This window comes from Sciurus carolinensis, chromosome 4 (assembly GCF_902686445.1).
Source record: "Sciurus carolinensis chromosome 4, mSciCar1.2, whole genome shotgun sequence".
Taxonomy (NCBI): Eukaryota; Metazoa; Chordata; class Mammalia; order Rodentia; family Sciuridae; genus Sciurus; species Sciurus carolinensis.
Window position 1 is genome coordinate 171886327 of NC_062216.1, and position 22041 is coordinate 171908367.

The 22041-nt window shown below is 63.9% G+C and overlaps 1 protein-coding gene across 1 annotated transcript in view; it reads left to right on the forward strand.

Annotated features, from left to right (window-relative positions):
• Positions 1-22041, forward strand: part of Parvb (parvin beta) — a 68180-nt gene that overhangs the window by 31573 nt on the left and 14566 nt on the right. The window contains exons 2-7 of the mRNA XM_047550398.1: positions 5730-5819; positions 10425-10495; positions 11276-11378; positions 16570-16710; positions 17738-17853; positions 20486-20544. Coding sequence (XP_047406354.1) covers positions 5730-5819; positions 10425-10495; positions 11276-11378; positions 16570-16710; positions 17738-17853; positions 20486-20544 — 580 coding nt within the window. The remainder of the gene's footprint in view (positions 1-5729; positions 5820-10424; positions 10496-11275; positions 11379-16569; positions 16711-17737; positions 17854-20485; positions 20545-22041) is intronic.

The window sequence follows — 22041 nt, forward strand, 5'->3', positions numbered from 1 at the left end:
GTCCCCAGCCCTCTGCCCGGGGCTCACTGAGGGTTCCTGGAACCTCACCTGGTGCCTCTGTGCTGGGGACAGGCCACGGTCATGGGGGACCTGGCCATGGTCATGGGGGACCTGGCCACGGTCATGCAGGGGTCCTGGCCATGGACAAGGGGGTCGTGACCACAGTTGTGGGGAACCCTGGCCACAGATGAGGGGGATCCTGGCCATGGTCGAGGGGGTCATGGGCATGGTTGTGGGGGGTTCTGTCCACAGTCGTGGGGCTCCTGGCCACGGTCGAGGGGGTCCTGGCCATGGTCGAGGAGGGTCCTGCCCACATACTCCTCACCCAGCGCGGGAGGCAGCCCGACTCTGCACAGCTGGGAAAAGGACTTAGTCCTCGTCCCGCACAGGGAGTGGGGGGCAGCAGAGCAGCCCCGCGGGAGCCTGGGGCTGGTCAGTGTGCCAGCTTTTGTCAGCAGGACAAAACCCGAGGAGGTCAGCTTGAGAGAGGAAAGGATCGTTCAGACCCTTGGTCTGCGAGGACTCGGCCTGTGGCCAGCTGGCGCCAGGCTCTGTTAGGGCGGAGGACAGGGACGGGGTGGTGTTCACCCGAGAGGGCGAGGAGGGGACAGCCCTGGGACCCTGGCCTGTCCACTGGGCCCCGCCTCAGCCCATCTGCACTGAATGCACCCATGCGGTCAGCCTCCTCCTGACCCGGTCTCTCCCCCAGGTCCCCTCAGAGCGTGGCTGCCCTGGGGACCCAGCCTCCAACCCCTGAGTCTCGGTGGACGTTCCAGATCCAGTCCATAACGTGGGTGTGCGGAGGACGTTTTCCAGACACGCTGGGGGTGGGCTGGGCGCTGAGGCAAGGAGAAGGGCAGCTGTGCAGTGTGCAGAGGTGACCTGCGGGAGTGGCCTGGCCTGGCCCTGCGGAAGGTGGACGTGGAGGTGCAGGAGCCACAGCTGAAGAGACGGGGGTGGGGCCACTCATCAAGAGCCTCTGGGCCACCAAGAAGGGTTGGTTTATCATGGAGCTGGTGGGACCCATGCCAGGGAGTGGCAGGCCAGCTTTGAGGGTTGGAAGGACTCCTTCCGTTTGCAAATGACAGAAACCCAACTCTACGTGGCTTAAGAACAGAGTTCCTGCTGTAGTTGACTGAAAGGCCCGGGGTGGTGGGCCTCAGGTAAGGCTGGCTCCAGCACACGGTGGTGGCACTGCACTCTGCTCCCTTCTCCTGGCTTCTTAGACCTGGTGACTTTCACTCCAGGTTCTGTGTGGTGGTAAGAGGCGGGCAGCTGGAACCTGTGTCCTCTCTGGGTGAAGGCCAGTGGGAAGGAGCCTGTGTCATTGCACCTGCCTCGTGGTGTCTCGGTGCTGCTCATGGCTCTGCCCAGGCTGTGCCCGCCCCTGACTGCTCCTGGTGCACGGTTGCCCGCTGGCTTTGTCCTGGTTCGCCTGCTGCTCCCTGGGCTCTGGGGCCTCGGGATGGTGGCAGGAGGGGCTGGCTCTCCTCAAGGGAAAGTCGAGTCTTGTTTGGCCGGTGGGGAATGGACGCTGGGGAGCAGGAACAGTGGTGTCCAGACAGCCACCTGCAGGGGGGAGGCACAGGCCAGGTGGACGAGGCTGGGACGGGCTTGTGGAGCCAGGCGGCCATCGTGGTGTAAGCATGCCACTGTCCCGGGTAGGAAGTGAGGTGCGGGGTCCTGGGTCCAGCATGTGGGTCCCTCCTCTGTGTTCTTGGCTCTGACCTCGTGCTGAGGCCTTGGTGGTCACACGGGGCCCTGGACTCGCGCGCGGCATGACTGCGCGTGAGGCTGTCCGCTGGGTTCCCCTCGGCCTGGTGGCTGGCTGTGTCCCCGAGGCTGGCGGCTGCCGGAGAGGCGCGTGCCACCTCCAGCACCCGTCGCTTCTGTGCCTGAACCCATTTGGCGTCCCTCCCCATAGACCGGACTGCGCCCCCTGGGCCCCGCTGCACCCCGCGCACCCTGCAGGGCATCCGCTCGCTTCCTCTTGCGGCTTCGTTTTTACCTCATGAGGGTGGATGAGTCCAGCCTGGCGTCCAGTCTCCCTTCCTTTCCCCGGGTGTTCGGATGTCCGCCCAGCAATGCCGTGTTGAGCGTGCTGGTTGGGTTTCTAACGTGAGCACAGTCGGCCTCCGTGCCGGTGGGTCCTGCACCTGAGACCTCACCAACTGTGGGTCAAAGGTGTTTGACAGAAAAATGGCAACTGCTGAGTAGGTACAGACTGTTTTGGTCTTTATTCTGTAAATAATACGGCAGAGCAACCATTTATGTGCTATTTACATTGTGCTGGCTCCCTCCCTCCCTCCCTCGCTCCCTGCCTTCCTTTCCTCCCTCTTCTTTCTACTGGGGATGGAACCCGGGGCACTTAACCACTGAGCCGCATCCCCAACCCTTTTTTTGTATTTTATTTAGAGACAGGGTCTCACTGAGTTGCTTAGGGCCTCTCTCAGTTGCGGAGGCTGACTTTGAATTGATCCTCCTGCCTCAGCCTTCCAGACGCTGGGATCTGAGATGAGTCAAAGCGTATGAGGGACAAACTCAGGGTCTTCCCAAATAGCTCTTCTGCAAGGGGGTCTTGAGCATTCATGGGGGTCCTGGACAACGCCCCCAGGACCTGCTGTGTCATGCTGTGGTGTTTTGAAACATGCGTTAAAAACCCTCCGCACCATGGCAGGTCCCACACTTAACTCCCTTGCTGTGGGGTGGAGGCCCCCAGACAGCCTTCATTTGTGGGCCATTGCAGCGCATGTGCAGGGTGAGGCCGGGCCCAGCCCTCGGCCAGGCTCTGTCAGATCCGAAGGCCATGCTGCCTGAGCTCGCTGGCCCCTGACGGGTCTTAGTGGGGTCGGTAGCATCCGCCGGCGTTCTTGGGAGGCACATTGTATTTTTAGCCTCTAAACTGACTTTGTCTTGAGAGGTGGGAAGGAGCCTTGTGCCCCTCGGAGAAAGCCCGTGAGTCAGAGGCGGGGCAGCGCGGTTCCTAGGGCCCGGCAGGCACGGTGCCTGCTCATTCCCGCGGCCTCCCCGGCGCAGTTCAGAAGCTGAGGCTGCGGAGGGTTAAACGCGCAGATGCCAGCTGGTTACCAGGGCATCCCGAGGCAGGCCGAACCCACTCCTGGCGAAAACCGAGCAACAGGAGCCCGGCTCTGCCCTGGGGCCGGGAGCGCTGCCTGTGGTGTCCTGCGGTCCACGCTCCTGTCCCGTCTGGCCCGCGCGGCCCACCACCCTGGCAGCACACACCACCCGTCTGCTTTGTAGTCCTGGGAAACTTGGACTCCCTCCTGACTCCCGGGAGGCCCGGGCCTCGCAGGCCAAGGTCCTGGGGTGCGTGATGGACTAGGAGTGGCTCCTGCAGCCTCTTCCCGTCATCCCGTCTTTAGATGTCAGAAGAGGTGGCCCAGCAGTGTCCCGCCAGCCGCTGAGTCTGCCGAGGCTTTTACTCTTATTTAGACTTTATTTGGGTCTTATTTTAACTCCGCTGAGCAGCGAGATCTTTGCGTGAGGCGCAGTGGGGTATTTTTAGAGCCGCTCTGTTAAGAAGACCTTCATGGCTGATGAATTTAATTATTCTGATAAATGGTGACTTCTGCGCAGAGCCGACCCTGGATGTGCAGATGTGAGTTGGAGCTTCCGTTGGCAGGAGGCCCTGCTCCCCGCAGGAGCCCAGCGCCCCGGCCCTGCCTCGCCCGCCGGGAGGGGCCGGTGGGAAGCCACAGGGTCTCCTCATCCGTCCCTCTGAGGAGGGTGGGCCAGGCGTGGGCTGTCGAGGGAGCGGCCGAGTCCCAGAGCGCGGCTCTGCGCTCACTCTCCAAGGTCACCCTTTGACGGGAGCAGGTGGAGAGCGGCCGCGTGGCTGTGGGTTCTCCTCTTTGATGTGGTTCAGAGGGGCCCCTGAAATCTCTCCCTGTGATCTTTTGTTCCCTGTGAAAACCAAGAAGCCTGTAATGGCACAGAAAGTCCCCGTAGGAGGCGGGCGCGACACAGGGGCATGCTGGGAGATGGCGTCATCGCTGCTGTGACCCACCCACGCGGCACCGTCAGGCCCGGAGCCTCCGACACCCGTCTCTGCAGGGCCGCCTCGTGACCCCGTCCTGCCTGGTGGCCGGCCGAGGGGAGGCTGGGCCTCGAGCTAACGGTGCTACCCGAGCCGCCTGCCGCGCCGGCTTCCTGAGGCATCAGGGAGAGAAAGAAAGCCGCCTAAATCCCTCTTTTGGAAAGAGCCTGGGTATAAATACATAAGTAAACGGAACCACACAAAGAAAAAGACTGAAAAGAATCAAAGCTGGACCTTTGGTTTGGCCCGAGGTATAAATGGAGGCTCTTCCTGAGCGGCCGTCTTGTCTGGGGGTGTCCTCCGTGGGCCTCACCGGGAGGACTCGAGCATGTCACTGGCACCGTGTCCTCCAGGGACATCCCGCTGCCGTGGCCTCCGGGACCCAGGCTGGACAGAGCCCCTCTGTGCATTGACCATGTCTTGCCCGTGGCTCGTCTGTCACGCCCGGTTGTCCTGGCCTCTGGCTGCCAGGAACGGGGGTGGAGGAGGGTCCACTGCTACATCAGAGGGGCAGCGTCCAGGGGCTCCGCTGCCACCACCCTTGCGAGGGGCAGCGGGTGGGTCGTCCCCAAAGCTGGTGTTCGACCCTGGGGCTGCAGACACCCCAAGCTTCCCGTTTACCAATCTCAAAAGTTATGGGGCCCGTGGGGGGGCGCTGGGAGCGTCCCTGGGCCCTGCTCTCCAGCCGGCCCGCGGCATGTCCGGGAGCCCACCTGGGCCGGCTCTTGGCTGGGACTCATGCGCACGGTGTCCTGCAGCCCCGGAGGGCTGGGGGCCTGGCATTTCAACAGTTTTACCTGCAAGTGCCACGAGGAAACGGCTCAGAGAGGTCAGGACTGGCCTGGGATCCTCCAGCCAGCAAGCCTGGGGCCACCCGGCCTACCTGCTGCAAAGCCATCGTGCCAGGCTCACCTGTCACCTGCCACTGGGAGGCCGGGTGCCCAGAGTCTGAAGGGCTCCAGGTAGTGAAGAGGCCGCGGATTTTACCGCTGGCTACGCTCCTTCCAGGAGCAGCGGCTTTGGGCAGATTGGCGGCACTTGTCCCTGGAGGTCATCAGTGGAAAGGGCCAGTTTGTGGTGTGAGGCCGGGGACTGTCCCAGCAGTTCTCTGCTGTGAGAAGTGGCAGGTGCCCAGACTGCACCCGCCACCCATCATTCTGGGTCTTGGGGCTCGAATCTGCCATCCAAAGTGCTCTGGGCAGAGGCCGCTGCCCGGGCCACAGAGGAGCACGCTGTCCATCCCACCAGGCTTGGCCTGGTGGCACAGCATGCGGCCTCTGGGGGTGGGGCCGGACCTCCCTGCCTCCGAGGGCCCTGCTGCTGCTGTACCTGCTGTCTGCCACGGCAGCTCCAGGCAGGTCTGGAAGCCCCTGGGAACATCCAGAAGCATCCGGAAGCTTCTGTGTTCTAGTCACGTGCTGCAGGGAGCAGCGAAAGTAGGCTGGCAGGGCTGGTGGGGGCTGGGGCTGGGTGCTGCCTGGCGCGGGGACTTGCAGGCCGCGGCCCGTCGGGAGCACCGCCCCTGGGCTCTTGCCGGGCACCCGCCACTTATGAGCGCAGTTGAATAAGCGTTGACCACGGGTCAGCAGGTTTCCCTCTGCCCCCGGTCAGCGCCTGAAGCCATGCTGTTCCACTCGCACTGACCGGGCTTTTCTTCTTTATTCCCCAACAGTGAGTGACCTGCAGGAAGAAGGCAAAAGTGCCATCAACGCGCCGATGTCCCCTGCCTCGGCGGATGTCCAACCCGAGGACACGCAGCTAGGTACTGGGGGCGCGTCCGTGGCCTTGAGTCTGGGTGAGGCTGAGGAGAGGCCGGCCGCCCAGCCTGGGGTCAGGTCCCGTGGGTGGGGTGCTGTGCGGGAGGACGCGGTCCACACTGTCGGGCCTGGACTCCCGGCGGCCTCCCAGCTGCCTCTCGCCTGCCCGTCTTCACCAGGGCCTCCTGGTTTCTCCTGGAGTCCTGGCCGTGGCGACCCCATGCCAATCTCAAAGGCTGGCTCAGACCACAGGTCACACAGCCAGGATTTGCGGAGGCCGCTGAGGGAGCCGAGGCATCGGTTCACGTGCAGCTCCCTGCGGTGCCAGGTCAATGCTGGGCCGAGGACCCGAGGGTGGCCCTGAGGTGCAGGCGCCTGGCAGGGGGTCTCTGAGCCGAGTCAGGGTACAGTGGGTGCAGCGGGGAGTCGTCCCTGGGCAGGCTGCTGGGCAGAGGCTTCGGTGTGCACCAGGTGGACCGCAGGTGGCCGGCGACAAGGTGGCGTGCTGTGCAGGGTGCAGTCTGAGGTGTCTCCTTCCCACCCTGTGGGGCAGGGTGGCCGCATCTGCTGTCCCTCACATGGCCCTCACAGTCCACGGGTCCCTGTTCCCTGATGTGATCCAGCAAGTTCCCAGGCGGGAGCTCTGTGTTGGCAGTTACTTCTGCGTCTGCGCCCGTGATCACGCGGGCGGGCTGGCGGGGTCCCCCTGTACGGGCGAGATGCGAGCCCTCTCTGCCTTAGCATTCGTACCCAACAGCGGGGCTCGGGCAGGCCGCGGCGAGCCCTGCGCTCTGCACGGGGTCCTGGTCCCGGCCAAGGTCAGGCTTAGAGCGGCCACGGGGAAGGCAGGCCCTCCTGGCAGGTTTCTGCCCCGTCCTAGGATGGAAGTTTCACCAAGGTCCAGGTGTGGCGAAGCCAGGGCTCAGGGACAACTGTCGCGGGAGCGGCTTGTTCTCCTGGCAGCGCCAGGAGGCAGGGCCGTGCAGCTGGGCAGGAGGGGCGCAGTGAGGGACGGCCTTGCTGGCCCTGGAACGGCGGTGAGCCAGCCCTGCCGGCTGAGGAGGATGGTTTGAATCATCCGGTGGCCCTGGGGCCGGGGGTCTCGGTTCTCAGACACCAGCCTGGGACGGGGAGGTTGGCGTGGACGAGGGCTGGGGCCGGAGGCTGGGCTTGGGCCTGGGTCCGGTGACCTGTGCAGGGCGAGCTCTCGGGGGCCGCCTGCTCTCTTTCGGGATGGCCGGCCTGGAGGACAGTCTCCCCAGGGCCAGCAGAACCCAGGAGGCAGGTTCTGCTCAGCATCAGAAAATCAGAAATGAAGCTGGTGGTCAGCTGGGCCTACCCTGCACTGCAGAGCTGCTCAGGCTGGGCAGAGCAGGTGCCCACGGGTCCACTGGCTGAGGGCCTGGGGCCCGAGCTGCCCAGCTCCCCAGCCCCCGGGCTGCATGGCCCCTCCGAGCTCGGCTGCTGCTGTCCTCGGTGCTGCCGGCCAGTCATGGCCCCTGGGCCGCTCTGCCCGGGAAGCCTGGTGGCGTGTGGGCCGGGCCTTCCTGTTTCAGGGTGGGTTCCTCCTGCTTGAACCCTGGACCCCGAGGATGCTGAGCAGCCCCCTGCCCCCGGCCCCCACCAGGAGGGACAGCCCAAAGCATCCCCAGACTCCGCCCGTGTTGCTCGCTCCAAGAACCCTGATCCAGAGCAGTGGGGTGGGGGGCGGGAGGATTGGCTCCTCAGGGAGTCTCACCGCTGTCCACGCCACTGCTCTCAGGCCTGGCCAGCGTCTGGCTTCTGTTCCGTGAGGCTCCTGAGACTGGGAAGTTCACGAGCCCTAGGTCAGAGCTGGCCTGGTCAGTGCCCGACATACCCCCCTCGAGGGTGTCCAGGCTCCAGGGAGGGGTGGTTCCTCAGGCCCCCGGCCACCCATGAGGCTGCTGGGCGTGTGCTCTGGCCACCACCTACAGGACGGCGCCAGGCAGGACGGGGCAGGAGCTCAGGGTGTTCTGGAAGCAGGGTCTACATCCACCTGAAGGAGGGACATCACCCAAATGGAACCCACTTCCTGAGGGCCTTACTGTCCATGGAGTCCTTCACCTACTGGATCTCCTTTGGACGTGACCATCATGGCCAGTATCCAGAGTCTGCTCCTGATGTTCCTTCTTCAGTCCCCAGGGCCCCGTGAAGTGGGTGGTATCACTGTGCTCACTTTGCAGATGAGGAAACCGAGGCACAGGGAGGTGACATCACTTGTCAAGGCCCCTTGTACACCAGGTGCCTTGTGCCTGAGCCCCTGCCTTTGTCCTCCGGAGCCTCGTGGTAGATGGCGGCCCCTGTCACGGCGGGAAGGCCCCTGCTCTGCTGCTGGGCCTGCATGGGGACGGGGGACGCAGGGCTCAGTCCCCACCAAAAAGTTAGGCTGAGCCCCGACGTCCCCACCTCCTGCTGAAGTGAGGAAGGTGAGCGTCGGCCCGGCACGTGCTGACCCAGGCCTGCCGGGCTCCGTGAGCCCCGTCTGGTGGCGTGGACTGGGCGGTGCTCCAGGGCCTGCTCAGGTGTCCCCAGGGTCGTGAGCGCCTGGAGGGTGGCCAGGTGACCTGCCCGGGTGCAGGGCCGGGGAGGGCCGGGCTCCTGACATCTGGGCCCGGCTCTGCGCTCGGGAGGAGGAGCCTTCGGAAGCCCACCTTGTCGCGAGTCCTGGCTCTCCACGCAGCAGTCGGGAGGCCGGGTGGCAACGGGTTCCCGGCCCAGGCCACGCGGGCGCTGCTGGCCTGCCGCCTCCCCCCGCTCCTGTGCGCTCCGGGCAGCGGGAGTCTGGGGGCCGCTCTGCTCCAGTGTGGCAGCAGCCCCTGTGGCCTGGGGTCACTGCAGGCAGCGTCCGGGTGGGGCTGGTGCCCGGGGTCCGGGCGGGGAGAGCTGGAGGTTCCGGGCGCTGACAGCCAGGGGCCATGGCGGGCGGCTGCGGGCCCCGGGCACACGTATTCCTCGTCTGGAACACGCTCGCCTGAGTGGGGCTCCCCAGCCTGGCCTGTCACCAGGCACCCCGCCACACGCGGCCCTCCCTGGGCCCACTGTCCCCGTCCAGGTGGGGTCAGCAGCACAACACACCCATGGGGGAGGTTGAAGGGCAGAGGGCAGCGGTCATGGAGGTGAGTGGCGACGCTGAGGCTCAGGACAGGTGTCTGTCCTCCCCGCCCTTGGCAGGCCCTGCATGCCCTCCATGCAGGGTCAGGCGCCCTGTCCTTGCTGGTGGCTCCTGCTGACCGAGGCACCCACTGTCCTGGGGACAGCAGAGTGGGCAGTCTGTGCAGTTCGGGGGGTGCCTGGGTGCGGGCTCAGAGCCTTCGCAGGGAGGAGGGAGCGTGTCTGGGTCAGTGGCCTGGGCGGCTCTGCTTGCTTCTCCTCCATTGAGGTGGCGTCTCTCATGTGGACCGAGGGCGCTTTCCAGCAACGGCCAGGTGTGGGGGTGAGCTTGCTTCCCGTCCTCTGCCGTCTTTTCCACAAACACATATACCCCCTGCTCACCGGCTGGTCCTGACTGGGCACCACGGTGCCAGGAGAACCCTGGCTGGAATGGTTCTTGCTCTCCCGAGACACCGGCTGGTCCCCTGGGGCTCACGTGGCCACCCTGAAGCCTTGTGAGGTGCTAACAGGGCAACGGGCTCTGAAGGACAGGGGCAGGGCAGGGAGCGAGGAGCTGCCCTGGGGGATCTGGTGTATTTTGGGGTCAAGGGTGCACGGAGCAGATGTATCACATAGCCTGTGCCAAGGCCCTGTGGCAGGTAGGAGGGAGGCTGGCTAAGGAGTCGGGGAGGCCTAGAAGGGGAAAGCTGGGGAAGTGGGTTGGGGGCAGGGGAACATGGAAGGTGCTGATCCCAGGAGTAGAGGGAGGCTGCTGAGGCCTTTGCAGGGCCCCGAGTGCTCCCTTGTCACCGTGAGTGTCCCTCTCAATCACTCATCTGCCTGGTCCACACAGTTTCCCATTTTGTGGATTTGAACATTTACGCTGGGAAGTTTGCCTCACCTGTTTGGTGAGCGCCCAGTTTCACTCAAAGTCATTGCCGTTGGTGGATGTGGACAGGCCAGAGGCCTCCTCCGCTCCTCCCTGCTTGGTAGTGGTCCTTCTGTCCTGGCTCTGGTCCTCTGCAGGGTCCTGCTTCCTCCCGCCTCCACGCTGCCCTGAGCTTGGCTGGCCCTCTGCTGTCCGTGGGGTCCAGGGAGCAGTGTCGTCTCTGTGTTGTGTCCTTCTGCCGCTGCTTCACGCGCTGCTTCAGCGCGAGGTGGCCGAGGATTTCCCCCGAGAACCTTTCCCGGGCCTTCCTGCCATCCCTCTCCCTGACCATTGGTGCAGGTCCAGCAGGGCTGCGGCTCAGGCCCTGCTACTGCTCCCGGTGGTGGGGGTCTGGGCTGCTGGGGAGGGGGCTGGGCGGAGCCCCGCGGCGTGACTCCGCCCCCCTGGCGAGGCCCCACCCGCGCTCTGTGGTTTGGCTTTGACTTTGAGGGGTGGTGTCCGGGCGGGGGTGTGGGCCGGGGAGCGGGCAGGGTCTCCTTCCTCGTGAGTGGGGGTGGCCTGCCCTGAGGCCCCCACCTCACAGTCGCTGAGGCCCTTCTGTTCCCTGCAGAGGAGAACGAGGAGCGCACGATGATCGACCCCGCCTCCAGGGAGGACCCCAAGTTCAAGGAGCTGGTCAAGGTGAGGCCTGGTGGGCGCTCCTGTGGGCCCTGCTGCGGTCAGGGCTCTCCTGGGCAGAGGGACGGCCCCTGGCTCCTGTGGCGTGGGGCACAGCAGGGGGAGGACAGGCCGCGGCACTGGGACTGGGGCTCCCCATGTTCCCCGGCCTTCCAACTGCCCTCTCAGCCGGGCTGACCTGGGAGAGGGGACCTGGGGGTCTTGGAGCAGCTGCCACTGGCCTTCCTGGCAACCAGCTCAGCTGCTGGGTGTGTGTGACCTTGGTGGCCCCTGCAGGACCCGGGGACCTGTGTGCCCGTGTTGGGGGAAGGTCAGTGTCCAAGGTCGGTGCCCGCCAGTTGCAGAGCAGGTCAGAGGGACGGTGCCCGAGATGGTGGCCTCCAACACTGTGGCAGTGAGGGTCCCCAGCATTGCCTCAGGACTGGTCAGGCTGGGGGCCTCCCGGGAGGCGCTGGGACCGGCAGCCCCCGCGGCTGGCGGAGGGAGACAGGCAGAGGCCGCAGAGCCGAGGAGACACTGGTGGCTCTCCCGGGTGGTGGCAGCACTGGTCCCCAGGCCCAGGCGACCCCTTGCTGGGAGATCCCCTCTTGCCGATGCTCCCAGAGGGAGAGGCCGGCCTCCGGGGTGGGTGTGCGGGCTGCACGGGTTTGAGCCCCCTCCTGCCCTGGCCGCCGGCTGGGAGAAGCCCGTCTCCCCTGGGCCAGGCTGCTGTCCCGCGGCCGTCTTGGGGTGGGGCCGCTGCCTGCGTGGTCATCCGCCTCCGTTCATGGCCTCCTCCCCCAGGTCCTCCTGGACTGGATCAATGACGTGCTGGTGGAGGACCGGATCATCGTGAAGCAGCTGGAGGAGGACCTGTACGATGGCCAGGTGCTGCAGAAGCTGCTGGGTGAGTGGACCCGTCCCCCGCAGGGCCGCCCTGGCCAGACGTCCTGACAGGAAAGGGTCCAGAGACGGCGACCTTCACACTTGAGGTGGGAGTGGAGGCCGTGGTCACCCAGCTCCTTTCTGCTGTCCCCTGGGACAGTGCTCTGCACTGGCCAGCACCTGGTCTGCGGCCACTGGGAGATAGGACAGGTGGCTGCTGTCTGGTTCCCTGTGGGTCCCACGTCCCTGGTGACCGTCAGGTGCCTGGCCTGGTGGTGAAGGGCCCTGAGTTTCACAGCCGCGCGGATCGGGGCACTTTGGTGGGAAACAGAAGGGGGGGGGCAGCGTGCGTCCGGCCTGCTGGTCCTCGGTGTCACCTGAGACTGCCCAGCTGTCTGCCACTGGGCTTTCGTCCTCAGGAAGCTCTGGTGTGACCTCGGGTCCCTGTACCCTGCGAGAGTCTGTTAACGCGCCTCCTGAGTGTCAACGGGGAGCCCCGGTCCCCGCCTGGCATGGGGTGGGCAGGTCCGCTGCAGGGCCTTCCCTTCCTCCCAGTGCCCCGCCCGTGGTGGACCCCACGCAGGCCCATCCCGGGGAGAGCCATGAGCTGGGGGGCTGGTGCTCTTGGGGTGCAGGGGAGCTGCCGCAGGCGGGGCTGAGCCAGGCAGGGGTTGGTGGCTGCAGAACTGCTAGTGGAGGCCGGAGAGAGAGCTGGAGGAGGCCAGGGCCCGGGAGCCGGAGCCTCTGCCCAGGGAGGGACGGCCGGGAGCCCGGGGTGGCCTCTGAGGGCGGGGGACTGTGCGTGGCTGAGTCCTCCGCTCTGCGGACCGTCTGGTCTGCTGAGGGAAGGAGCTGACCACCACCTCGTGGAAGGCCAGAGAGGGCCCTGGACCACACCGTGGCTTGCTCTCTAAAGTACATTTGGAGGGGAAAAGGCTGCTTGCTGAGTCACCTCTCCTTGGTTGGTCCAGCAGCTGGTGGCGCCATGCAGGGCTAGGCTCCCGAGACACGGCGGGCGGGGGCAGGTCAGGGACGGGCGCCCGGTGCGTGCTTTCCAGCAGAGGGGGGCCAGGTACTGAGGAGCAGCGGGCTCGGCAGGAAACCACGGAGCTCACCGGGCGAGAGCGGCTGGGAGAGGTGAGGCGCTGGACAGCCAGGACCACCGCCCGAGCCAAAGTCCTGTGCACAGGACAGGGAGGGACATCCAGGCCAAGGCTCGTCTCGCAAGGGGGAGCCCCCTGTGCTGAGAATCAGTGCGTGGAGGCGGCAGCAGGGGGCAGCAGCGGGGAAGGCAGTCAGGAGACCAGGCTGGGAGGACAGATGGGCCCGGTCGTGTCCAGCCTGGGAGCCAACAACTTCTCTCCCACGTGAGAGGAGGCCGCTAGAGGTTTTGAGCAGGGTCATGACATGATCTCGTTTAAAAGGCCACGTGGCTTCTGGGTGCAGAGTAGATGGGAGGCAGGGTCAGGAGTCGGAGCTGGGACACCGATCAGGCTGTCTGCTGCGGTTCGATGAAGCAGTTCTGACCAGCGTGGGAGTCAGGGACAGGATTCTGGAGGTGAAGGCCACCAGAGGAATGGAGGCCGACAGCCAGGTTCGTGGCTGGAGCAGCTGGTGAATGAGGGAGACTTGGGGTGGAGTGTGCTGAGGTCCATGCTGGACACCGGAGCTGGAGTCCAGGCTGCAGCATCTGCGTGGGCTCCCTGTCCTGGATCGGATGGCGTCACCTGGAAGAGGCAGCTCCAGATTCCATTTGACTGAGCTCCAGGTGGCCAGGAAGGGACATCTGTATGGCTGAGGCAGGATCCCTGTCTTGGAATAATTCTGGGGTTCCAGAATAAGTCTGAGATGTCAGGTTGTTTATAATCATCCTAACTGTGTCGTAAAGATGTCAGTGGTCGAGTTCTAATGTTCTGCTGCTCCATGTCCACGTGCGTCTGCTGATTTCCTGGGCGTGGGTGGTGCAGTCACTCCCAGCAGTCAGCTGCTGGTTCTCTTGAGGGCTCCACGCTGGACGTGTGAGCTGATGGAGACTCAATCGAGAAGTCTGGAGAAGCACATTGACCTTCACCTGGCCCTGTCCTCAAGAGCCGCCCTGGGTTGTCACTTCCCTCCTTCCCACAGAGGGACTGTTTATGGTGAAGACTTGGCCTCTCGTTGGCTCTTGGCCTTGGAGAGTTGGCTGCTGGTGGGGATGCTTCTTTATTGAAGCGGTCCCTCCAGTTGGCCCTTTTCTCACTTCCTGAAACAGATACTTCCCAATATTTTCATAAGCAAACTCGATGGTTGCTCTTCTAAAATTTTTTATTTTTTAAATTATTTATTTATTTTTGCCTTTTTAATTCTTTTGCATGCACATGTGGATTGTGGCTGTGAAATCCAGTAACTGGATCCCAGGACCACAGGACGGGCTCTGAGTTGGCATCAGCATCAGCTCTGGTGGGCCATAAACGATGCTCGGCCCCCCAGCCCCCGCCGGCCCTCCTTTCGGGCAGATGTCTGCCCTCTGGCTGCACGTCCTTTTGGTTGCCTCTTCAGTTGGCCCCCGCACATGCAGCTCTTCCTCTACAGCTGCTGTAGGAGCGAGTCTTGCTACCTTGCTTTTGTTTTCTGCAAAGTATAGCAGGAGGCTCACTTTGGTTCAGGCAGCCGTTTTATTGTGGAGTGGCTGTGCTATTTGAATGTCTCCAATAAGTACTTGAAAAGGCAATTTAAAAATCTCTTGTGTGTTAAGTGGTTCGCTCTACCACTTGGACTGAAGAGAAGGACGATGTCCAAGGATCTTCAGATGCGAACAGAACATCAGAATGCTTTGCCTGCTTGTGCGCACAATGTCGTTGCCCTGACGAGATGTCTTGGTAGTCCACGTGACTCTTGAGCTCGGATCCAGGGTTCCAGGAAAGATCTTGCTGCAGGCATTTAACTCATTGGCTACCAAAGGCAAAATATAAAATCAAATAAGGGATCTTGGCTTAGGACCAAGGCCAAAGTTGACTTCCGTACACCTGCGGTGGAGCGGAGGTCGGAGGCCTGAGAGGTCGGGAAGAGGAGGAGCCAGCGCGCTCGGCAGGATCAGCCACGGGGAGCGCTGCCCCGGGAGGGACGGGCGTTTCAGGAGGTGGGGTGAGAAGGACGAGGGCAGAGTGGGCCTCCGGATCGGGCCACGTGGGGCTGCCGAGGACGAGGACCCCAGATGAGCCCCTCTTCTTGAGGGGAGAGTCCAGAAGCAGCTGCCAGATCCTCGCTGCAGGCTGGGCTTCTGGCGTGGTCTGGCGTGTCGGCCGGGCTGCTCTCTGTAGACGGCCTGTGGGCAGAGCGGGCAGAGCAGGCTGCCCGTGCGGAGTGCGGAGGGAGCCCCGGGGCGGCGGCTGCCTCCGCTGGTCCTGGGCGCTTCTCTCTGCGGAAGGGGCTCCACGCTCGCCAATCACCCAGCCGTCCGCCACGCTCAGAAGGGACCACTTTTCTCTCTTCCGTTCTGGGAAGACAGACCCTAGGCCGTGGCAGAGCCTGAGCGGCTGCCACTCTCAGCGGTGGCCAGGGTGATTCCTGGTCGGGCAGCAGCCGCGTCTTACTCCCTGCCACGTGGAGTGCCACTCCAGAGCCAGCCCACGGCTACACCAGGGCACAGCCAGTCTCCACGGTCTCCATCGTGGGCTGGGTTGTGTCCCCCCAAAACTGCGCTAAAGCCCTACAGCACGCCACGTAGTGAGGCTGCATGTGGAGAGAGGTTCTAAAGCAGTAAGTGAGTCGATGAGGTGGTGCGGTGGGTCCTGGGCCAACGTGCCTGCTGTCCCTAGAAGAGAAGAGGTGAGGACCCCGACACGCACAGCGGGGCCCCTGTGAGGACTGGCGGAGGCCGAGTCTGTGAGCCAGAGGAGAGGCCGCGGAGAAGCCAGCCCTGCCTCTCCCGGCCTCAGGTCACAGGACCCGAGGCCCCAGGGCCTGAGGACGGATCTCTGCCGTCCCTCCAGCGTCTGTGCTTTGTTACGCAGCCCGAGCTGTTGATGCAGTTTGCTTCCCTCCTCTTCCACCCCAGGTGACATGGCTGGCAGGGGACAGGAGGGTGTGCCAGGTTCCCGTCTGTCAGACTGGCTGGGCTCCTGGACCCTGGCTCTGCCCTGTGCTAGGTCCTGGACACCTGTGGACCCAGCTTGCTCTTTATTTTCAGGGCGTTCCTGGGACGTCCACGGATTCTCCAGCAGGGATTGATTGGATCCAGATGGAGGGGCGGGTGTGCCGGAGTCGCCTGGCCTACGGCTGGGCTTGGGCGGCTGCTCCTGGTCCCTGTGGTTGCCCTCTGCACTGTCACGTAGTTTGTGTGTCCAGGACCCTGCTTTGGTCAGCACCCACTCTGGTCTGTCTCTGCACTTGGGACCGGTTGCCCCTGCCTGCCGAGCCCAGGACTGTGCCTGTCGTAAAGCGGTGGTGGTCCTAAATGCCCTCTCGGAGCCGTCTGGTGATGCTCGGCTGTCTGGCGGAGATCTGGCCCCGACACCCAGGAGGGAATCCGGGGCTCGCCTGCCACGCTGCCCTCCCCGGGGCCGGGTCAAGTGCCGGTGCCCGTGTCTGTCATCCGCTGCCCTCACCTGCGGCTTGGCTCACTCCCGAGGGGAATTGAAGGAACACAGGCCGCGGCCCGGCCTCCGTCTTAGTAATTGAATCTTGAGCGAATGTGGCAGTTGTTGTTCAGGCTCCTCCAGGTGGCTTGCTGCTCACTCCGGGAAATAACAGTCGTGAGTCTTGTGACTATCTGATCGGGCTTCCTTGTGGTGTCAAAATGTTAGGGGGTCCAGAGGGGAGTCGGTGGGCGGGAGGCGGAATGCCGTTTCCAGACCCTTCCGAGCCCCATTAAGCAGTGTTTTCCCCAGGAACCCACCAGACGGGCTCCTGGCCACCCTGCCCGTCCCTGCTGGGCACCTCCTCTGCCCCAGGTCCATCTTCGATGACTTTCCCATTTGTGTTCATAGATCGATCCCAGGGGTCCCCACCGTTTTGTCCCTAGCTGGTCCCCGTCCTTCCTTCTGGCATGATTCTGCTCAGGAATGAGAACGACCTTGGACTTCGGGGTTCCTTGCCTCTGCGTCTCAAAACTCCAGTGGTCTTGCGGTCATCTGCTCCACCTGGGGACCTCACTCTGGCCAGGCGACCAGGCCGCTCTGAGCCCCTCCTGCCTCCTGACGCGCAGCCTCTGGCTCTTGTCCTTCTTCTTGCAGAAAAGCTGGCAAACCGCAAGCTGAATGTGGCCGAGGTGACTCAGTCCGAAATAGGGCAGAAACAGAAGCTGCAGACAGTTCTGGAAGCCGTGTTCGACCTGCTGCGGCCCCACGGCTGGGCGCTGCGGTGGAGCGTGGACTGTGAGTGGCCTGGGAGGGCGTGTTCGGTCGGAGCCTCTGTCTGCATGTGGCCACCCACCAGGGCGCCTGGCCCGCCCTCCTGCCCCGAGAGAGGCGCAGTGCGGAGGCCCATGGCCACCAGGTTGGGCTCCTGGGCATCAGGAGGGTCTTGTCAGGGCTCCACTCCAAACCCCCGTGACCTTATTACTAAGTGGGCTGTTTGACTGAAGGCCCCAGAAGCAGGTCCCCAGGAACTTGGGCCAGCCCCTGGAAAGTGTCACAGGGTGGGCTGGCTTTAGGAGGGTGTGACATCACACTGTTCCAGCCCAGGCACTCAGCTAGAGGGGACAGCTGTCCAAGAGAAGCCGGACCGTTCTCCTGGCCCCCCCACCGCTTCTCCATGCAGGGCAGTTGGGGTGCAGAGGTCTCCCTGCTGACCAGTGGCCCTGGGCCCTGGGGAGCCGAGCCCAGCTGTGGTGAGGGACTCTGCCCTGGCCTGGTTCAAGAACTTGGATAGTCCCCGCTGGCCCCACGGGGTGCGGGGGTCGTGGGTGGGAGGGAGCGCCTCGTCAGCTGGGAGACCCCGCGTGGAGGTGGGATTGCCAGACCTTAGGGCCTGCGCTGGGCAGGGCCGGGAGGGATGGGGCGGCAGAGGGACTGACCCGGCGGGCGGGGTCAGCGTCTAGCTTTTGCCCTCGATGGCCCACCCCCCGGGACAGGGACAGCCGAGGGCACAGAGGCAGAAGTCACTGGGGAAAGATAATGGCGCCCTCGCTGTGATGGTACGTGGCCGTGACCTGTCCTCCCTCTCACCCCTGTTCCACTGCTTTAAAAGACAGGATGCTTTTAAAGTGGTTGTATGTCACCTTAGGGCAAAAGGAGGGGAAAAATTAGAAAGCAGAGACGCGTTCACTGGGTGCCGGTCACTCTGTCTTCCAGTCTGTTCTGTCCTTGCCTCTGAGGCCTCGTGGGGACCCAGCCCTGTGGACGGGGCCGGCTTCCAGAGCATCGCCCTGAGGGGTCTCCCTTCGTTCCCTCCCTGCCACAGCCATCCACGGGAAGAACCTGGTGGCCATCCTGCACCTCCTCGTGGCCCTGGCCATGCACTTCAGGGCCCCCATCCGCCTTCCCGAGCACGTCTCTGTGCAGGTGGTGGTGGTCCGGGTGAGTACCCGCGCGCGGCCTCGCTGCGAAGGCAGCCTGACTTCCTCTGTAGCTTTCCATCCTTCCGTTTCCCCCTCAAGAGCCCACCTTCTATTTTTCCCTCTTGACGAGATTCATGTCTCACCCTGGCTTCGAGATGCATGATTGGAGGGAACAATGGCTCTGATTTGAGGAGACGCAGAACCAGAGGCTACAGGGTGTTGAGGTTTGATTTTTCAGATTTTTGAAAAGAACATTCATTTCTCTCCAGAGCCAACTCGCCGGAATTCAATCCCCTTGAATGTGCTTATTACTCACGGGGGAGGCTGGGACCGCGGCATGGAATAGATGCCCAAATTAAAGGCTCTGCGTGCTTGCGGTGGATTGCATCCATCATCCCCATTATCTCTGTTTTTAGAGTCATTTCTCTCCATTCACTTGGGGAAGGAACCAGGCCCCGTCCTGCTGACGGGGTGGAGGGCCCTGCCTCTCCTGCTTCCCTCAGCACTCGGGGGCAAGGGTGGCCCCGGGGGGTTGCCTGCGGTTTTGATGGTGAATGTGTACTGGGCACCAGCCAGGCCCCAGGCGCTCGCTGGGCTCTTTGGGACACGAAATGAGGAGGACCCCCTGGGCCTGAAGGAGCAGCTGCCTCTGCGGGGAGGGCCAGGTCTCCTTGGGAACCTGGGCGACTCGGCTCCTCACATACTTGAGACATCTGGCTCTGCGCGGTCTGGGTTTTTGGACTTATCCGTCCTGTGGTCTGCCGTTCGTGAGGACCTGGCTGAGACTCTGTTTTCCAGAGTCGTCTGACCCCTCCGTTACCCGGGCGCTCAGGCCTGACCTGGCGGAGGCCCCTTCCTGGCATGAGGCAAAGGCCACCTGCCTCCTCTCCCCACTTCCTGCCTAAGGAGGATGTTTGTGGCCGGCCCAGTGACCTGGGCCCCAGGAGACCATCCTGCGGCCCCTCGTCTTGGACGCTGCTTGCGGGCAGCCAGCCTGGAAAGGCTTCCCAAGGACGCTTGGAAGCGTGGTTTCCGAGCCCACCTACGTCAGACGCGGGGCCCGGCGCCCTGTGCAGACCCACAGTCCTGGGTGTTTCCTTTCAGGCCTGCACTGGGTCCAAGACAATCTTGGGTTTGCGGAAAGTTTGACCCAAGCAAGTATTCGCTGGTGCTTTCTGTGTTGACCAGGGTTGCAGGATTCTTAGGGCCACGCCCAGGTGGAAGGAATCTGGAGAGGAGGGCTGGGGAGCTGGCCTCCCGGGCCTCGCGCAGAGCTGCCTCCACCTTCCCTGCGCCCCGGCCTGTCCCCTCTTCTGGGCTCGCTCAGACCTCGGTTATCTAATCCAGGAAGGGGCCCAGCAAGGCAGGTGGCATTTCAGGGATGGAATAACGAAGGCCAGGGCCCCATCCACCTCCTGCAGCATGGCCTTGGCTGTGCCACGGGGTCACTAGCTGCAGGGGTTCCCTGCCAGGCGGATCCCACTCCGAAACTTTACGCTACTCAGCCGTATGTCTCCAGTGCCCAGCCTGAGCCCGGCATCTCGTAGGTGCCTAATGTGTGCTTGGTGCGTGGATAAGTGGACAGAGCGTCACTGGCCTCCTGGGAGCACTTCTGAGAATCAATCAGGACGAGCCCCTGGGTGGGCTCATGACAGGGACAGCCAGCCGTTCCTCTTCAGGAGGAGCCAGCCCCAAGAGCCCGGGCCCGCGCTCGGGAAGGGGTGGGAAGCTCGGATCCCGGGTGGGCTCCGCAGGAGTGAGGCCATCGCACGAGGGGCCGAGCAGGGGCCTGCCATGGTGATGGCATCAGTGGCCCCCACGCTGCCCCTGGAGCACCCGCAGCTTGGGCTGCCGCCCACGGTCACCCCTGGCTCCCACTCCCTGTGTACCCCGGGCCCCGAGGAGTGGCTGCTGGGTGGTCCCAGGCTGCTGGGACAGAGCAGCTCTAACGGGGAGAAGGCAGCAGGTGGTTTCTTCTCTCATGGGAGAGCCAGAGGTCTGGAATCAGGTGTCCCACCAGGGGGCTCCAGGGAGGACCCTGCCCTCTGGCCTCTGGGGAGGGTCTGGGTCCCGAGACCCTAGGCTCTGGGGGCTCCATCTCCACCTTCGCACACCGCGGCCTCCCCCACTGTCTCCTCTCTCCTCTCGAGGACCCCGGCGGGGTGGAATTCAGGGCTCACTGCGATCCAGTACGACCTTGTCGTAACTACTGTCGTAACTAGTATGTCGTAACTAGTATGTCGTAACTAGTACGACCTTAACAAGGACTGTTTCCAAGGAAAGTCACGTCCGAGGCTCTGGGTGGACGTGTTTGGGGCCCGTTCAGCCCGGGCAGGAGCTACTTCACTGGGTGTTTCTGGCTGTCACTCATCCCCGTCCCTCAGACGGCCCTCCAACCTCCTGCTGCAGGTGCAGCGAGTCCCTTTGGGGAATCTGAGCCGGGGGGCTTCTTCCAAGACCCCCTCTGGGGCCAGCTGTCAGGCAATGTGGAGAATGGCGGTGGGCCAGGTCTGGGACAGCTGCTATGAGGTCTCCCCTGCGGTCACCTGCAGAGCACCTGGGCAGGTGGGGTGGTGCCCCTGCGTCGGGGCCATCTGTCCCCGGCCAGTCCCTCCCTCATCTCTTTTCTCTGCTTGTTTGGGGATTTGCAGAAGCGGGAAGGCCTGCTGCATTCCAGCCACGTGTCGGAGGAGCTGACCTCAACCACAGAGTAAGTGGACGGTCCATGTGAGCCCAGGGCGCAGCTTCAGTCAGGGACGCCGCCTCTGAGGGCCTGTCCCCTGTGTCCCTTGCCCTTGGGGTGTCTTTACACGCAGTCCACCTGGCGTTCCTTCCTCCTCACGCTCCAGTTTGAACTCTGGAGCCGAGCCGCCCTCTGCAGCCCTTGGCGTGGGCGTCCGCAGCGCAGGAGAGAGGCAGGAAGGTCCTGAGACCCGGGCCCACTCCTGGTCTGCTCCAGCCCCTCAGAGCGGCAACTGCCGGCCTCGCCCCCAGCGCGCCTTGGCGGAGCTTGACTGGGTGCTCCTGCCTCTTGGAGCGAGCTGGGGGCAATTCTTACAGGTCAACAGGCTTCGGCCTATTGGAAGTAGCAAGTCGAATGGTGTATTTTGCAGGTGGCTCTTCGGACACCCTGTTGAGGGTCTTGAGAGTCACTGTTGCTTTAGCTGAGGCAGCAGGTTAACGTCGGGCCACCTCCGCCGGCCCTCCAGCTCCATTCAGAGTGCCCTGTATGCACGACGGCCTCTCAGACGCTGGGCAGAAAGGACCAGAGAGGGGATCATGAGCCCTTCAGCCCTCCTGGCTGGGACCAGGCAGGCGCAGCGAGGAGCAGGCAGGGCGGGAGCGAGGCCCGGACACACACCAGCCACACCTGGCACATGTGGCCTGATGTCCGCCAGCCTGGCTGGGCAGAGGCTGCCGGACTTGGCTCCTCTCCTGAGGGCTGTGGCTGGGCACGGACAGAGGACCTGCCAGCAGAACGCAGAATCCTGCAAGGGCCAGGTGTGGGGCAGGGAGAGGGGCACGTCCCTGAGGGAGTCTCCAGGGTGGGGGTCTTGCAGCCAGGCCCTGAGGGCCAGGGAGCAGGCGGGCTTCTCCAGGCACGCCCAGCGTGTCCCGCCAGCCTCCTCCCTCAGCTGCCCCCTTTGGTTTGCTCCCTCCGTCCTCCCAACTCCTATGGCCGCTGAGGACCCACGGGATCATCCAAACCGGCGATGCTGTGGCTGCAGGGCCTCCCCCGCCCTCCGCCGGCCTCCGGTCCACCTCCCAGGCCCCTGTAGCAACAGATCCACGTGCAGTTTCTTTAAGGTGTCATGGCCACCAGCTCCTGTCTCAGACCCCCGGTTTCTTTTCGAGGCAGCCGCGAGGCCGCCCCTCCGGGAAGCTCTCCTGGGAGGCCCGCAGCTCCCACCGGGGCGCGTGCCTTTCCCAGCCTCGGGCTCACGCGGTGTAGTCTCTGTGGCTTTAGTTCTGCGTCTCCCGCCTGCACGTAGTAGGTGCTTAGTCGATGTGTATTAGGCAGGGTGGAGCCCGGCCCGTGTCTGCAGGGATTCAGGGAAGAAGCAGTTGCATTGCGGCCCCCAGGGAGGCTGCAGGGGTGGGTGGGGCGGCCCCTGACCGGCACCTTCCGCAGCAGCTGGTGTCCTCGTCCTTCATGCCTGAGCTCCAGGCTGGCCTCCTGGGCTTCAGGACCCTTGTCTCGGTCCCT